This window comes from Nannobrachium achirus (assembly GCF_963921795.1).
Source record: "Nannobrachium achirus genome assembly, chromosome: 14".
NCBI classification, from domain to species: Eukaryota; Metazoa; Chordata; class Actinopteri; order Myctophiformes; family Myctophidae; genus Nannobrachium; species Nannobrachium achirus.
In genome coordinates, this window is record NC_137821.1 from 22,418,012 (window position 1) to 22,436,328 (window position 18,317).

At 38.2% G+C, this 18,317-nt stretch overlaps 1 protein-coding gene across 1 annotated transcript; it reads right to left on the reverse strand.

Annotated features, from left to right (window-relative positions):
• Nucleotides 1–14,841: 14,841 nt before the first annotated feature.
• LOC308298479 (ribonuclease kappa-A-like) lies at nucleotides 14,842–17,851 on the reverse strand. Its single transcript, XM_080742085.1, has 4 exons — nucleotides 17,638–17,851; nucleotides 16,514–16,596; nucleotides 15,602–15,728; nucleotides 14,842–15,022 (listed from the first exon to the last, which is right to left on the reverse strand). The coding sequence occupies exons 1-4, from the start codon at nucleotides 17,707–17,709 to the stop codon at nucleotides 15,005–15,007; spliced, it is 300 nt and encodes a 99-aa protein (XP_080598211.1). The 5' UTR covers nucleotides 17,710–17,851; the 3' UTR covers nucleotides 14,842–15,004.
• Nucleotides 17,852–18,317: the final 466 nt, after the last annotated feature.

Below are 18,317 nucleotides of genomic sequence, written 5' to 3' on the forward strand. Positions count from 1 at the left end.
GTTGCACAAGTTTAATGAGAGTTAACGTAGCTCTCCTTTTTTCTTCCACGTTTACAGGTTCTGCGCTCTTAATCCTTTGAGCCAGTCGATGAATGCGGGCAACAACATTCACGACTGTGGTCCATTTTGAGAATCGCGACAGTCTCTCTAGAAAACTTTCTTGCCTTTTAGCCACTGTGTTGAACACTTGTGCCACTTTGACCTCAGGGTCTCCTTCCAGCAACTCTGGAGTCCCTTGCTTGAAAACTAATTCTCTTTCCCATAGGAACTTAGGCCCTGAAAACCAGTTTGAGCTGATCAACTCTGATACTTTGAGGCCCCTTGAGGCATGATCAGCGGGGTTCTCTTTTGTGTCAACATAATACCACTGATCTGGGTTTGTGCTTTCCCGAATTCTCTGAACACGGTTCGCTACAAAGACATGAAATCTTCGAGCCTCATTGTTGATGTAGCCTAAAACTACTTGTGAATCTGTCCAGAAATATTCTTTGTCAATCTTGAGTTTTAGCTCCTCCTTTAGCATACTGCTAACAGCAGCAGAGGTCACTGCAGCAGTTAACTCGAGCCTTGGTATAGTAACTATTTTAGTGGGTGCAACCCTCGCCTTGCCCATAATCAGGGAGCAGTGCACTCTTTCCTTACCCACAAGTCGAATATATGAACACTGGCCATAGCCTTGGCTACTAGCGTCTGAAAAGTGATGCAGTTCAGTGCTCAGAATCTTTCCAAAATTTTCAGGTATGAAACATCTTGGGATTTGAATACTTTCAAGATTCTCTAAATCTTCTACCCAACTCTCCCACCTTGGCATCAACTGACTTGGAAGTGGGTCGTCCCACCCGATGCCCTTTTGGCACATTTCTTGGAGCACTTGTTTTCCTGAAAGGAGAAATGGAGCCAAGAACCCCAAGGGATCGTACACTGAAGCTACAGTTGATAGAATTCCACGTCGTGTAATTGGTTTCCCGTCGAGCGAGACCTTGAAAGAGAAGGTGTCGCTCTCTACATTCCACCTCACTCCGAGTACTCTCTGGACTGGTAGGTCATCATAAGTGAGATCCACATCCTTTACTCCGCTCGCTCGTTCAGAGTCCCTGATCGATTCCAAGACTTTCCGGTCATTTGAGATGAATTTGTGGAGATGTAATTTTCCTTCAGCACATACAGTTTGTGCTTCCTTGACCAGCTTAATTGCAGAGTCCACAGATTCCAGGCTTATGATGCCGTCATCCACATAGAAGTTATTTCTAATGAAATCTGCGGCTAAAGGGCATTCCTTCTCATTTTGTCTGGCAAGATATTTCATACCATAATTAGCGCATCCTGGAGAGGACGCTGCTCCAAAGAGATGAACTCTCATGCGATATACGCTGGGCTCAGAGTCTGTGTCTCCGTTCTCCCACCACAAGAACCGTAAATAATCTCGGTCTTCCTTTCTGACATGGAACCTGTGGAACATTTTCTCAACATCGCACATTACGGCAATTGGGTGCTTGCGGAATCGACAAAGCACCCCAGTGAGCCCATTTGTGAGATCAGGCCCTGTTAATAAATGATCATTCAAGGCAGTGCCTTCGTACTTAGCAGAACAATCAAAGACTACCCTGATCTTATCTGGTTTCCTGGGGTGATAGACCCCCTGATGTGGTATATACCACACATTCCCCGGTTCTGGTTCACTGTCTGCCTTCTCCGCATCACCATCCTTGAAGACTCCTTCCATAAATTTAACATAGTCATTCTTAAATTTAGGATCTTTCTCCAATTTCTTTTTGAGGTGTTTTAGTCGAACTAAAGCAAGCCTTTTATTGTCCGGGAGGTGTGGACGTGCTTTGAAGGGCAGTGGCATCTCGAGATGACCACTCTCATTCTGTTCAATTTCTTCGTTCAAGAGTTGTAAGAACTGGATATCTTCCTGAGATATGCTTTTTTCTCCTGGGCTGGTGTCAGCAAAATCAGACTCGAGTGCTCTAATGACAGCAGCTGGTGTAACATGTGGCAGTTCCTTGACAGATACACGATTGCATAGGCCTGTCACATCTCCGGTGTTTATGCGCTGGGAGGCGCTTCCAACAATACTCCAACCCAGTTCAGTCTTTATGGCATAAGGTTCATAGTCACCACCTGTAATGACTCGTTGTGGAGCCAATGCTCTAGAGCAGTCATAGCCGATGAGAAGTCCCACCCCACATTCCATAAGTGGGGGAAGTTCATGAGCTATTGCTGCAAGGTGATCCCACTTGTTAGCTGTTGTACAGGTAGGAATATGAGCACGTTCCAGTGGAATGAAGTCTCTGGTGTAGGCAGGGGGTAAGTCGATAGGACAACCTGAGGAAAACCCTCTGACTCGAAGTCCACTGACTCTCTGACTTTCTACAATAGAGTCTCTGCCCATCATGGTGGAGAGCTTGAGTTTTACTGGCTCACCCACAGCTTGTAACCTTTCACAAACTTCCTGATCTATGAATGTTTTACTACTCTGAGTATCGAGCAAGGCGTAAGCTAGGGTCTCTGATCTAGAAGTGTTGGGTACAGAGATCCATACTGGGACAATCATTGACGTGCTCCCACTTTTACCCCCATCCATACAGCATGATAGAGAGGACACATTTTCTTCAGCTTCAACTAACCCTTGTGAAGGGGTTTTGTCCACAGCGGGACCGGGGCGGTTCTCATGTAGTGAAGTGGGATGACTCTTTTTACATATGCTGCAGATGGCTTTGTTCCTACAGTACTTGGAATTGTGCCCTCTTTTCAGGCATGCAAAACACAGCTTATTTTCGTAAATGAACTTTCTTTTTTCCTCTAGTCTTTGCAATTAAATATTGGCATTCATGTATGGAGTGATTTTCTTCACAAAACATGCATTTGTTTGGGCTTGAGTCATTTGAAGCTGAACCCGTTCTTTTGAACCCGTTATAATCCTCTGACCTTGTTTCATCACTGTCATGAGGATTGGCCTTGGCACGTGTGTCTGTGGCCTCTACATTAGTGGCAAAGGCATTTGCTTTTGGACGCTTTGTCTCTCTTAATGGTTTCTCTTCAGGGGGTTTCAGTACATACAATGACGAGATTGGGTTGCATGCTATACGTGCCTCCTTAGAGACAAATGAAGCAAATTCTGCAAAACTAGGATAATCTTTGGCTTGGTCTAGTTGTTCAGTAACATAGCGATTCCACCTGGATGTTATCCAATCAGGGAGTTTGAGTAACAACTTCTGATTCTCTTCGCAGTCATTTAGTACCTGCAGGCTCTTGACATGGGGCATAGCACTGTTGCATGCTTGTAGGAAATCACTGAACTCTCTTAACTTAACACATTCCCTTGCACCAATCTTAGGCCATTTGTTAAGTTTTTCTCTAAAGGCACGCTGTACTACAAAGTAGTGGCCATATCTGGCATTCAATTTATCCCATGCTTGCTGATAGGCTTCTCCATCTTTCCTGAAAAAGCTACCTTCTAGAACAGACTTTGCCTCTCCACTAATGTACTTTTGCAAATAGAACAGCTTGTCTGCAGGATTTGAGCAACGTCTGTCTATGAGAGCCTTAAAGCTTGTGCTCCACTGTATAAACTTTAAAGGATCGCCCGTGAATATGTCAGGTTCTGGAACTGGAAGTCGACTAAGGGCAATTGATTCATTTAGTGCCTGTGCTAATGATGCTTCATTTATTGGAGCCTCCTGACAAGCTGTGCGCTGTTCAATGGGACAAGGTTTTAACATATTGCTGCGTACAGGCTTTGAAACACAACTGTTTTCCCTTGACTCTACTTTTAACTCTTCCTCTGTGTACACTTTAAGCTTGGCTTCCATAACCGCAATGTCTCTTTGATTTTCCAGTTGCCTCAGTTGTTGACGCTGTGTATCTATAAAGGCTTCCCTTTCACATTCAACCTTCTTTGCAGCTAACTGAGCAGCTATTTCAGCTCTCTTGGCTGATATCTCTGAGGAAGGTTTGGAACGCTCTGTATGTTCAGAGGATTTAGAGTTATCGGAGGCTGTGTGTTTAGAGGACTTAGAAGCCCCGGAAACTGTGGATCCAAATATGGAAGTAGCATATTCCTTGTTAAGCAATAGACGTAGCCTAGGAATTTCTTCCTCAGGATCAAATTCTTCATCTACCTCAACTAGACGTAATCTCAATAGCTGTAGTAGATCTGCTGATACAGCAACACATGCGTCTATTCTTCTTCTAACCTCCGGGGAGGGTGATGACTGAGAGTGACATCGTAATTTTTCATACTCTGCTTTAGCTTCTAAATCATGCTTCTCAAGAGCATCTATCATGTCACCCAAATCAGTTTCAGAGCACGGGTGCTTTAATTTTGAACGAATATCCCTTACTACAGTTTTCCATTTCTCATACACCGTGTAGAACTTCTTTTCACCTTGAGTTAATTGTTGCTGTTTTAACTCAAGCATCTTTGGTGTTAAGCGCTTCTCTCGAGAAGACTTCCTTTGTTCAACTACTGTATGTGACTCTGAATTTTGGTCAGTATTGTACCCAATGTCTAATTCCTCTGTCTGTTTTTGCTCATCGACTTGGGTTTGTGGTGTGTCACCATTAACTGACATTTTGGTTTGTTTAAACACACCTTTGTTATGTAGCTTCTTTAAGGGTCTGATTAGACAATGTACATACTAAATGAAATAACACACAATATTCTATAATGCTTTCATCAAGGTGTACTGACCCTTTAACCTTTTACTTTCAGTGACTCTCAAATATTTCCTTTTAATTTGTTGTGGAACCATTTATCAACAACCTGAGGAGGCAATAATATTGCATAGTCTGACCTCAAGATGAAGCAGATGAAGTAGGGGTGCACTTTGAAACCTGCAGTACACTGCAGGAGTTGAGGCAAAGTTGCACCTTGTATCCGTAGTCAGTTACTGTGAATGAGGACTGTAGCCATCCACAGAAGAAGCAGAGGTGCACGTTGAAACCTGCAGTCCACTGCAGGAGTTGAGGCAGAGTTGCACCCTGAAGCCTGAAGACCACGGCAGGCGGCGGTGTAGCAGGACTGCACTCTGATGTCTGTAGATGTTGTAGCAGGACTGCTCTCTGGAGCTGAAGACCACGGCAGGCGGCGGTGTAGCAGGACTGCACTCTGATGTTTGTAGACTGCTGTAGGCGGTGTTTAGGCCACGTTTTCACTGTAACTACTTCTGGTCATGAACGAGGTCCACGCATCATACTGATGTTTTCTTATTTATTTCTCCAACGTACAACACCGTGAAAACTAGAAAAATAATGACAAGATAATAATATTTCAGTGTCTGGCACAAACAAAACAATTCGCATATTCACTGTTTCTGTTGCAATAACATTCTTTCATAAGAACCCCAAAGTACAGGTAATTTAGCATAGTTAATACTTCAACCATCAATAAACCATACAAAGCCTACTGTATTTGAGTAAATGTATGAATTAGCAGCAGGCTTGTAATACACCAGTTGACAACAAAATTCACACAAACTGCAATAAACGTTATGCATTAAGCATCATGTGTAATTCTCATTCAAGGACTCAACATAACACACAATGGTTATTTACCGTGTTCGCCTTTTTGACCAGCTGTAGTTAGGTATCTTTGTGATCTCTCTCTTATTATTCAGCTGTAAAGCACAACAACGAATGGTTACATTATATCTCTCTTTATACTCTGTCCATTGACAATACCAGCTGTAGGATAGTGAACATTAAACAAGGGCGTTATTTATACCTTTTTGCTTTATAGCTTCTCTCTCTCATGTGTGTCTCTTTCGATCGTGAGTCGAGACGTAAACAGGAAGTCAAATGCTCGCGCCAGCAACTACCCAGCCTTTTACATGAAAACTTCCGGGGTAAAGAGTGATCATGTGACCTTCCAACAAATGTATTTAATTAATAAACACTGTAAACGCAAATATATGTAAACGATTCTTTTCTTATAAGTGAACCAAATGTACCACAAAACTTTATAACTTTTTACTTTCACTTTCAAAAAAGGCACAGAATCTCCGTGAATTTTAACATGAAGTTGCCATGGCAACCATAACACATGACGACGCTTTGAGCGTCAGTTACAGTGGTGTTTCAGTAAAGTTGACAGATGATGTCAACACCTGGGAGGATCGGGTGGCACAGTGGTAAAGTGCTTGCCCACCACCACAATTAATATGTCTTTGAACAAAATAGGTGATGACTGATCAGCAGGCTGTCCCAATGAGATGAGTACTGTAACATTTTGGGCCTCAAAGGATCAAAATGATCATCAAGGTCATGGTCAAAGACAGAACTGGAAGGACAGATTCTCATGAAACTTTGTGGGAATGAACACTATGCTGCCCTGAATATTGTGGGGATTAGAAGCTCAAGTAAAGGTCAAAGTCAAATTGCATATTGGCTCATATCTCAGGAATGGAGAAGACTCTTTGGTGCATGTGTTCTTGTATTCATCTGTGAATGACCACGGAGTGACCATGTGTCTTATCATGGAAGATACAACTTTTATGCAGTATGCATTTCACTTCAAAGGCATAATAACACAAAATGTATTTAGACCTGCAGTGAATGAGGTCACATCTTTAACTCAGCCTATCTTGCGAACAATAGGAAGGAAGAGCAGATCTGACTTTTGTCAAAAGTACATATGAGCTCACATCCACCTCCTCCACCTCCATCTTCTCTCGCAGCAGTAGATAGACGTTCACTGTGAACAGGAAATAGAAAGGCTTTTCAGAGGCATCCATCACAGGACAGAATGAGGCACATGTTGCCCTGTGTGCTCCTCTGTGAGTAGAATCTATTACTATTATTTATTACTAGTGGGTCTATTGACCTAATATTAACCCTTTTTAATAACGAGATTTACTTGCAGACTACCGGTAAGTACAGAGCTGACTCTCAAGTTCAGAAAATCTAGAGGGTTTATTTTTATTTTTTTGTTAGTTTATAGTTAGTTTAATGATTAAAGCCATATGTCAATGGAATCAGTGCAGTAGTTGTCAAGAATACAACACAGCGTTGATGCAACTACACAGTATAGAGACTATGCCTGGTATACCACAGTTCATTTTTTTATTCATTTACGCATTGGCAAAATTGGGATTATAGCTACAGTACATACAAGCTGCACATTTGTTGGATATTAGAGTATTGATGTAAATCATTTTTACATCCATTGATACGACATCAGGCCTGATTGTGAGCTTGTATCGTACTTTTTGTAACCTTAAACCTTTTTCTTCAAACCACTGTCCACACACAAATAGAAGCAGAATGCAAGAAAGTATGTTTTATAGAAATGATTTGAGTTCCAAAAGTTTGCTTAAAAGAAAATCAGAGATGAAGAGATTTGCACAAATGTTCATGATTTTCCAAAAATAACAGATTTACAAGCTCATAGTGCGGCACTCTGTGCCACGCTATGAGCCTGTATATCAGCTAAAGTTAAAGTGGTTAAAATCTAAAGTGACACAGATCTAAATGGTTAAAACGTTAAACATAAAGGAAAGGTTGTTGTGGCTTGTTTATTTGTTCTTATTGAACTTGAGTCAACTATAACTGTTGGTGTCATGTTGATAGGAACAATTGAAATGCACATATAGTATGCTTAGTTTGATATCATCTCATCAAATATGTTTCAGTGTCTCTCTTCTATGGACACAGTCAAGGTGAAGACCAATTTTCTATCTATTCTCTTTATTCACTCAGTCTCAGTCAAGATCATATTATATCTTCTCTTTTCAATTATGATACCTATTTATGTCAGTTTAATTACTGTGCTTCTTACTGTGATTTAGTGACAGAGAATTCTTTTTTTTTTTACTTGTGTTCTGTTGTAGAGAGACCAGCAGCAGCTGTCCTGACCCTGTTTCCCCCCGAGTCCCAGATATTTACTGGAGAGTCTGTCGGATTCACATGTGATATGAAAGAAGGACATATGAATGACTGGTTGTACAGTTTAGACATGAATGGCCAAAACATTTTCAATTTCACTTCATATAATAGAATTAGACTTCCATCTTCAAAGCTAAACAGTGGTGAATACCAGTGTACTGGACGTCTCAAAAGAGATAAACAGGTTGTAAAACAAACCAATAAAGTGCCTTTGATTGTAACGGGTAAGACACATCATCATACATTCTCATCACTCTGCAGTAGATCATTCATAGAAAAGCTGTAGTTCACCCAAAAATCAACTTATTTTCTATCAGTTACACACCCCATGAAGCCTTGTTATGAGATCTTTTTTTTTTTCTCGCATTCCTAAATAATTTGATGACTCAGTCAGTAATAGACTCAGTAGGACACACTTTGACTCCTCAAAGTGTCTCCTACTGAGTCTATTACTGACTAGACTAGACTCAAATTATTTACTGGAAAAAAAAGGGGGGGGAAGTTTTTTCCAGTATATATTAGACTGTAATTGATTTTATATATATATATATATATATATATATATATATATATATATATATATATATATATATATATATATATATATATATATATATATATATATATATATATATATATGGGGTGAACTACTTTAATTGTTGTCACTGTGTAAGCTCTTTAGAACAATGCTGTTGTAAGTGAGTAAGGGTACGTACATGAGTGATCATCACGTGACATGACCATAATAAGACATTCCTTAGTAATTATCACAGGTATAATCAAATATGAATTATATTATAGTATAGCCTGCCTATATCAGATTTCAAAATTTTATTCGTCACTGACTTTGTGGTACAAGCAGCGAAATGTTGTCAAGTGACCTGACTGTAAACCACCATGTGTGGGTTTGGAACAGCAGAGTTACTAACATAGTAAAAACTAGGCTTTGGCTGAAGTTATATCTTATTCATCATGGATTCTGACCTTTTACTTTGAGTGTATTTTATCCAGGAGTGATAATGCTTCATGTTGACAAATTACATCTGTTGACATTTGTTAAAGTAGCTAAAACAATGTTGCTGTTTTGCTAGATGGTGACGTGATCCTGGATATTCCATCAACTACTGTGTTTGAGAGTGAGTCTGTGACACTGCGCTGTAGGCGTCGCAATCCGGGGAAACCGACAGGGGTAAAGTTCTATAGAAATGGATCACTACTGAAGATGGACACAACCCACGATACAGAAGAGCTAACCATCACCATAAAGTCAAAATCTGATGAAGGCTTCTACAAGTGTAAATTTGACATTCCTGCCAATGCTGAATCACCAGAGAGTCTGCTTAAAGCAGAAGGTAGGGTACAGTAACATCCAGGCATTTTGTGCTGATAAAATAAAACATTGTGTCAGGGCTACAATTTGACAGATTTGGCTCACATACTGTAGGCTCACATTCTTTGAAAATAGCAGAATGTTGTAGATCAGCTGTGTTTCAGCAAAGACATTTGGTGTAAAGGGGAAGGAGCAGGCCAAGTATAGAAATGAAATATAGGGTTTAAGTGGTTAATGTGACAATTCTGTGTCCACAGCCCTGTCTACAGCTACCGTGTCATTTTCACCAGAGCCTGTCTACAATGGAGGGACACTGACTCTTGCTTGTTCTATACAGTCCGAGTATACAGACTGGACTTATAGATGGTTCAGAGGTGAGACTCCAACTAACGTTTCCTCCTCTGGTAGACACCATATAGTTGAAAACACACTCATCATTAGTGAATTGGAAGCTTCTGACCAGGATAACTACTGGTGTCTGGGTGAGAGACAGGACCGTCCTACAACCTCAAAACACAGTGATAAGAAACGACTTGCAGTTATTGGTAAGAGGATCATTTTACACATTTAAAGTATTTTAATGTCTGTTCTATCATTAAAGAAGCTATATGGATGGCAGTGACAGGTAACAAGCATTTAAGTAATGCTTTACTTTGTCATAATTCTGTATGTATGGTAATGATTTGGATAACACAAATGTGTGCTTAGTACTGACTTCAAGCATATATGAAAGAATGAATACATTGTAGCTTTGTTTGTAAACTATTTCAGAATAACATACATGACAGACAGAGATATCTCAACAGGTTTAACTGTTATAAATGTATTTCAAATGCTGTTTTCATTACAGTCATGGTGACTCAACCTTCTGTGCCTGGGCCCATGGAACCGATTTCTCCACTTACAGTGGCACTGATTGCAGGACCTCTTGTTGTGTTTCTACTGACCATCGTTCTGGTCCTGCTGTTTCGATACAGAACATCCAAAGGTGAGAACTACTACATAGATGGATTACTAAATTATAATCACTATAAGCAACATACTGACTACTATGGCATAGTAAGATTCAAAGAACTATGGATTTTTTTTACAGGTCATTGTTGTGCCAGGTAAATACACTATTGCTTTCTGTCTATTGATCAACACAACAGTAGATTCCATCTTGTTTTCTACTTCATTTATGATGCATTAATTATGTTTTAATTATAGACCTGTTCAGGGCTCTGCTAAGGGACAGAGGACCAATCAAAGTGCGGCTCCTGATGATGTGTACTGCTCACTGCAACATGGTCAGTCTTTGAACCAATCATTGATTAAGGATACTTCTGGCAAGGTCAACTTGAAAATGTATTTAGAACTTGAAATTAAAAATACATCTTCAATCATTAAACAATGAATTTCCTTTTTCCAAATAGGCCTACATTGTCATGCAGTTCATTTTGTGTTAATTGTTCCTAATTATCAAAATAATGTATACGTTTACAATTACAATTACAATTTACGTATGTGCACGTTCATGCAAGTGTGTGAGCTTGTAGATCTGCTATTCCTGGCAAAGAGATAAAAAAAGACAAAAGAAAAAAAACAGGGGCACCCAAAACAATGATGTATATAGAGTTTAAGTGGTTCATGTTAAAGTATGTTTACTTTTAGGCGACACCAGCATCTATGGAGTAATCCAGCACTCTGATGACTATGAAAATGGTACAGTATTTACTTTTTAATTAATTTCATTCAATTATTTTAATATATTTGGTTTTATTGTGGAATATGTATCATTTTATTTGTTAGACATGTCAACTGCTCTGTCACCATGCAGCTCACCACTCATCAGACAGTTTTGTGTACTGGTTTCAATTGTATTTTATTATTGTTGTTTATCTTTTTTTGCCATAACGCTATTTTATCTAGTTCGTATAGCTGGAACGACGACAACTGCTGCTGTTGTGTCAACTCCTCATCTGGAATGAATGAAGATATCTTCATGTCTGTAGTCAGATTATAATAACTGAGCTCTGAGCAACTCCTTCATAAATCACACTGAGTACTACGGCATAACAATTTAAAGGTTCAAATATTTATGGTCAACTTATTGTTTTTAATTTACAGATCCATTTTATGTCAGGTGAGTACAGCGTTGATCCCGGTCTATTCACCAACATGACAGCAGTAGATTCAATCCGATTTTCTACTTCAGCTATAATAAATATTTAACTTTTAATTAACAGACCTGTTCAGTTTCACGGAACCAATCAGGACTCAACTGCAGAGCAGGAGGCCAATCAAAGTGGGGCTCCTGATGATGAGTACTGTCCAATGCACGGTCAGTCTTAGATTTATTGATTGATTGATCAAAAGAAAAAATACATACATACATACATACATACAGTACATACATGCATACATACACACATACATACCTGTACATGCATACTTACTGTCTTACTTACTTTTAGGCAATACAAGTAACTATGAAGTAATGACGCGATCTGACTATGAAAATGGTACAGTATTATACTTTTTAAATCTATACTACTGATGTCCAAAGTAATTCATATTTTGAGGCCAACTGGTTATTGACTAAATGCCCCTTAAGCAGAGATATTTATGTGATTTTATTAAGATGGAATGGGAAATGAACTCGGTGAACGACCAAACTCTGGCAACCAACTGAGAGGTGAATGCACCAACATATTCATTGAACTAGAAAGATATTACCCACGAACAATCTGCAAAGCTTTCTAACTGCATTTCAACTCATTTTTCACTCACAGAATCACAAGGAAGAAATGAGTGAGATGGAACTCTTTGATAATAAATGTGAAGGTAATGCTGTGCATCAACTTCATTATGTTTAACCTGTTCTATAATACAGAGATTCTCAAACTTTTCAGGTTCACGACCCCCCAAAATAATCATATTTTAACTGGGGTCCCCGCCAAAATAATCATATTTGAACTGGGGATACCTGACATAATCATATTTGAACTGGGGACCGCCCACCTAGAAGCACTTGGAATTGAATGAGCTGAGGCATTACATTTTGTCTGATTCGGTTCTACAAATAAATATTGTGAATTATAGCCAGTCTACAAGCTCACAATATCTCGCCTTGCAAGGTGTTGTGAGCTTGTAATATTCGTAATATTTTCATTTTAGTGCTGTGATTAAAAATCAACACAAGTGCCACATTAGAAATGTAACAATACCTGTACTTATACTGTATGTTGGTTTGTTTACTGTTGAGTGAGAAACCACTTGCACATTAAGTAAATTATCTGAGGACCCCCCCTCACCCAAAATAATAATAATAATAATCATTTGGGGACCTGACTCATAGGTTAAGAAACATTGCGGCATGTAAAGAGTTAATTAAAAGTATTACTGCAGTAGATCAAACAGACGACTTACTACTACTGTGTGTACATTCACAATGTAACTGTGTTTCAGGTCCTTAGATGGAGTCGTGTAGGTCAACCCAACATGACAGAGAGATGGTTAAAAATGCCAAATCACCAGAAAAATAAATGTATAAAGTAATTGTTTTTATGTTCTGGCATGACTGTGGGATGACTGGTGCTTTTATACGTCAACTGTAGCACTGCCCGGAGGTAAATGGTTTAGTGAATATAAGCTTTTTGAAGAAAATATTGGACATAAATATGTGTTCAACTAAGTAAGACAATAACCTCAAAATAATTACAACACTTGATTGGATGAACAATTCTCTCAGTGAAACAGAAAATACTAAAAACAAGTGGCCAAAGATGATCTTAATTTGGTAACCAGCATTGGTTCTTCAAGATCTATTCTGGACACTTCAATTCATGGACTCTTTTGAGTCTCATTGCATCAGTTTTAAACAAAGTGTAATGGAGATTGTAATAAAGGATGCACATAAATAATAACAGCCAGAGGAGAATAGACGTCCCTACTTTGTTTTCATATTATATTGGTGTGCCTTGTTTTGTTTCACAGTGCATGTTTATGTATGTGATACTTTTAAATAATTATACATGATGCAGGTCGGTGATTGTAATGTTGACTAATGTTGTGTTACTTGAGTTAATCATCATCAATTATCACTTGAGATGTAATTGCTTTTATTTTTTATATTTGAGTGTCAGCAGTTTGTTAGTTTTTGTCTCTTGTTTTGTTATATTTTATTTCTTATTTCTTTGTCCCAAAAATGCTTTTATTTTTTTCCAGTTTTATTGTAAATATGCTCTTTTTTATTATAAACATGGAAAATAAAGACAATCTGAAAAAGTATAAACATAACATTGTTCTTTTGTGGGTGAATAGTTTTTTACTACACTATAATTATTTGAACACTTTAGCTACTAGTTACTTTGTATATTTTGATTACTATTACAAAACATACATGAACAACCTCATGGTATATACTCAGGCTATTTAAAAATAGCAGACCCCAGGAAGGTCCCCAAATGATTAGCTTAAATGTGCAACATTGTTTTCACACTCAACAGTAAATAAACCAACATACAGTATAAGTCTATAGAGGATACCTGCACATTTATAAAGTTACAATTTACTTGACTTTTAAGAGGGGGCCAAAATGTCAAATATTATGCAAGAATGAGGTTAACATGAAAATAGCCATGTTCACATCATCTGGCAGTGCAAGGCATTATGAATTCAAAATATTTATCCTAGGATCCGAGTCAAACTAAACGTAATGTCTATAATTCCAAGTGCTTGTCAGGGGGGGTCCCCAGTTATTACCAATATTTTGGGGGATTGTGGCCTGCAATGTTTAGGAACCACTGTACTAGAGTGTAATCGTTGCTATATACTGTGGTCTATACAGTAATGATTACTATCACAATATAGAGATACTCAACACTTATTTTAATAACACTTACTGGACCTTCGCTGAATAAAACGTCATATTACCTAATCTCAGATACAAACACATGTATAGGAAACAGTGCTGTTTTTATTGATGCAAGCAACACAAATCTGTTAACAAGGCATTGATTGACACGCTGCCCTCTGCTGGAGGCAGTTGACATAGCAGTCTGCGGTTCATTGGCAGATCATTGTTGATGTTGGCTTTTATTCTTTCCTTTTACTTTACATAAATCAATGCTATTGGTCACACTTTACACATAACGACATTGAAACACAGTTTTTATTTGTAATTTCCTGACAAGTAAGGGTGTTGGACATACAAGGTTTTCCACCCAACAGCAATGATATTTACTTTTTTACACAACACAGATAAAAACAGAACGATAATTTGTTTAGTTCAGACAACACAAGTTGGAATTAAATTAGTTTGGCACTAGAGTTAAGAGTAAGTTAAGGCATTTGTGTTTAAGAAACGCAACATTTTATTGTATTAATTTAAGTTAATTTCCTAGTTAAATATGCAAACATTCAGACATGATCGTGGCCACTGTGTGAAATCAGTGAAGGACCAGTATTGGCACTTTGCTCTTCAGAGAGGCTGAGTTCAGATCGCTTCTCACACGATGCTGTGACAATGTAAAGCCCCATTTATACTTCTTTGTACGACGTGTCGCACACTGAACATAGCCGATCTACAAGCCCACAACGTGTCGCATCCAACGACACGTTGTGGGCTTGTAGATCGGCTATGTGAGGCATGTGACAGTGACACACCGTCATATGATGAAGTATAAATGGGGCATAATCCTCCCAATGGAAACGTTGAAAAGACTGAAGGAAACAGTGTCTGTATCTTTAAGACACAGCCTTCGTCTTCGCTGTGAGGTGTTGACTGGTGGGAGGTCTTCATCACTAGTGCACCAAATACTCCTGTATAGACATTACGACCAAAGACATGGAGAGTGATTTGTAAAAATCACAGGAATAATTCAGCATTTAATTACAAATTTTGTAGGTGGATAAATATTGATTATTATCCCCCGGTAGAATGTTTATCACAAACCCATAGCCGTAAAAATCCAAAGGTCCCCATCATGCATTAAGGACAATATCAGTCATATTTTCACTTTTCAATGAGTCTAACATGGAGTTTTAACTTGAACTTGAATAGGTTTATACAGTAGGAGGGTCAAATGCACATCAAATAACTAAATATTGAATCAAATAACTGTCTGGGGTGCACACCAAAGCCAAAGTAGACGTTAAAATGAGCCCAGAAGTGTTTGAAAGACTAATCCATGTAGTCAATTATTTAAAAGAAAGGCTTTTTCTGCATTGATTCATTGATGTCTAAAATATATATTTGAAACATTTATAGAATGTATTTAACATTTTATAATAACTAAAAAATATAATAGTGGTCACCCTATTCTTGTGTGTGAAATGTGCATTATAAACACATTATAAATTAATATAAATGTACAATATTAATTGTATAGGAGTGCTCACCTTGCGCTTGTTGAGTTTGATCTGGCAGAAGGAGAAGGCTCCCACAACCAGGTAGACCCCTGCTGCTATGAAACAATTGTAGCTCACCTGGTCAAATAGACCATACACCGTGGTGGGAGGGTTCTTACTGTGGAGGAGGAGATATGTTAATGGAGAGTAGGGAATATTATGCAATTATAGATTATTAATAAAACACAACACTTATGTCATATCATAATATTACAAGAACCAAAATACCAGACCAACCTGCCGCATGATCAATGACCATTCTCTCTCTGTGTGTGTGTGTGTGTGTGTGTGTGTGTGTGTGTGTGTGTGTGTGTGTGTGTGTGTGTGTGTGTGTGTGTGTGTCTGTGTGTGACTGTGTGTCCGCGCACGTGGCATCTCTGAAGCTATACTTCCACTGTGACTCACACATACACACACTGTGACAATGTGGGTTTTCTCTAGCAGGGAACTTACATTATTTCATTATATTTCTCATATAACACTCTGAAATAATAGGACACAAGAAGCCTTCTGTAAATTCCTCAGTCTGAAATTAACCCAGAGAGTGGATAAATGGGACGGTATACCAAGTACATTTATTTGAGAAGTGTTCTTTTTTTTGTGCTTAATGAATGTTTTGGAAGCACCAACATAAGACTCAATAAAAGACACTTTGGATTACACTCTGAGCATTGTATGGAGTCATTTTTTGATACATAGTTTGGCTGCTGTTAATCTTGGACATTAGTCTATTGACTTTAATTAATCAAAAATTGTTTTTTTGATTCAACATTCACCATAAAGGACAAACAATACTTGTCCTTGTCTTCAAGGCTTCACCGGATGATTCACAAGTCATTTTTGGGGAGAACCATCCCTTTCAACAGGTCTTTGGACAGGCTGAAAGGATGCAGTGTAACTCACTCTCCACTGATGTCGTCTTCTGTCAGAGGAACGTCTTCGATCAGCACCGCAGAATGAGTTTTAAAGAAGATTCCAAGCATGGCCTGCAGGTGGAGAGAGATGGATATAAATAATATATTTTTTAAATAAAATGGCAAAAATAGCATAATATCCATTCATTGATATTAAAAAACAAAACTGTTTAGGCACAAATTAGGTCTCGACCTTGTACCCACTATACGTAATGAAAACTAATGTGTTAAAAAGATGAATGAAGTATGTGATCAAGGCACATTTTACATTATTTCACAGATTATATCGTTGGTGTTGGGCAGAAACCTTGCATCTCCATATTTCAACCTTTTTCCCCGTAAATTAATTACCTACATACAATAGTGTTGCACAAGTAGCAAAGATATACAAGCTCAAAACGTCATGATGTGAGCTTGTCGATTGGCTATTTTCACTATTTCACTAAATCTGTGTGAATTTCATAAATATTCAACCATTGAAAATTATTAACAATAGCTTGTGACTATAAAACTGTAACTACAATGGATCCATTGACAAACTGTTAATAAAGTGTTGCAGCTGGTAATGGTGCTAATTTTAATGACTTCATGTTTAACCTATAATAATACACCATCATTTATCACTTAATTTTTTAACAAGTTGGCTCCTCAAAGTCACTTAAAAAACAGTATAACGTTTACCTCTGAGATGTAGTGTAGCATGAAATGTAAATATTCAAGTACAAATAAATAACTTCATATTGTACTTAATTACAGTGGCTGAGTAAATATACTTAGTTACTGATTTCAATAAACTCAATCAATATAGTCATTTAATATTTGCCTCTGAGAGATGGAGTAGATTGTAGAAGGAGTAAACTGGAAATACTCAAGTAAAGTACATAGCGGGTTAGGGTCTAGTCTAAACTGTACTTAAATATAGAGCTTGAGAAAATGTACTGTACTTTTTAACCACTCGTCCAATACAGACAGTAGTATATGGACCAGTAATTCGGGTTTTAAGAATAATGGTCTAAATAAAGTACTATACTTATTTGTAAAGCTCACAAATAGACAGTAGTTAAGTTAACTAAAGTCCAATACAGTAATAAACGTTAAAATATAACTTCTTACCAACATAATAACTGCCCAGATGCTGATCACAATGCCACAAGTGGCTATTTTGGGTCCACAAACCAACAGCATGGCTGTTAAACACCGTGACGAAGTTATAAACAAATAAATCAAAGTTTGTCCGTGGTTTTCGGGTTGTCTAAGTGTTAACAAAGTATTAAATCAAGTACTAAATGAGGAAAAACTGGTCGGAGTTGAGTTCTTTCGGTCAAACTTTGGGTCACACTTGGAGAAGAGTCAGCTGACTTCTCTGCTCATTACTGTAACGGGGAAGTGCAGTTGCGGAGTTGTGCCAGAGGTGTCGCTGTAACAGAAAGATCAGATCTACAAGCTATCAACGCGTCACTTTGCGTCGTGTTGATAGTTTGTAGATCTGATCTTTTTTGGAAGAGTGCCTACGGAACGCCAAAAGGGTCATAATTCATGTCTATTCGCAAACCCCGCCGGTCACGGTGTGTTCAAGAATGCAACGTGTTACATTTGGTTGTTTGTTTCATATAGACCTACTGTATTATTGTAGAAAATAAATACAGGACTTACTTTAAGCATTTTACTCGAGTAAGTAGACCTATTGTAAATGTGTAATGAGTGGTTTTTACCGTATGTTCTTGTGAGATATCCTAGTAGCCTACTAAATACGTTTTGCTTTTCTTGTGAAATATTAATACTTTCAAGAGTTG

What these genes read in the sequence shown, in the direction of transcription:
- LOC308298479 (XM_080742085.1), bottom strand. Translation starts at nt 17,709, where the DNA reads ATGCTGTTGGTTTGTGGACCCAAAATAGCCACTTGTGGCATTGTGATC. An exon ending in TCTGGGCAGTTATTATGTTG is followed by an intron (nt 16,597 to 17,637) that starts GTAAGAAGTTAT and finishes CTCCACCTGCAG; the next exon opens with GCCATGCTTGGAATCTTCTT. An exon ending in GAAGACGACATCAGTGGAGA is followed by an intron (nt 15,729 to 16,513) that starts GTGAGTTACACT and finishes CCTCCTCCACAG; the next exon opens with TAAGAACCCTCCCACCACGG.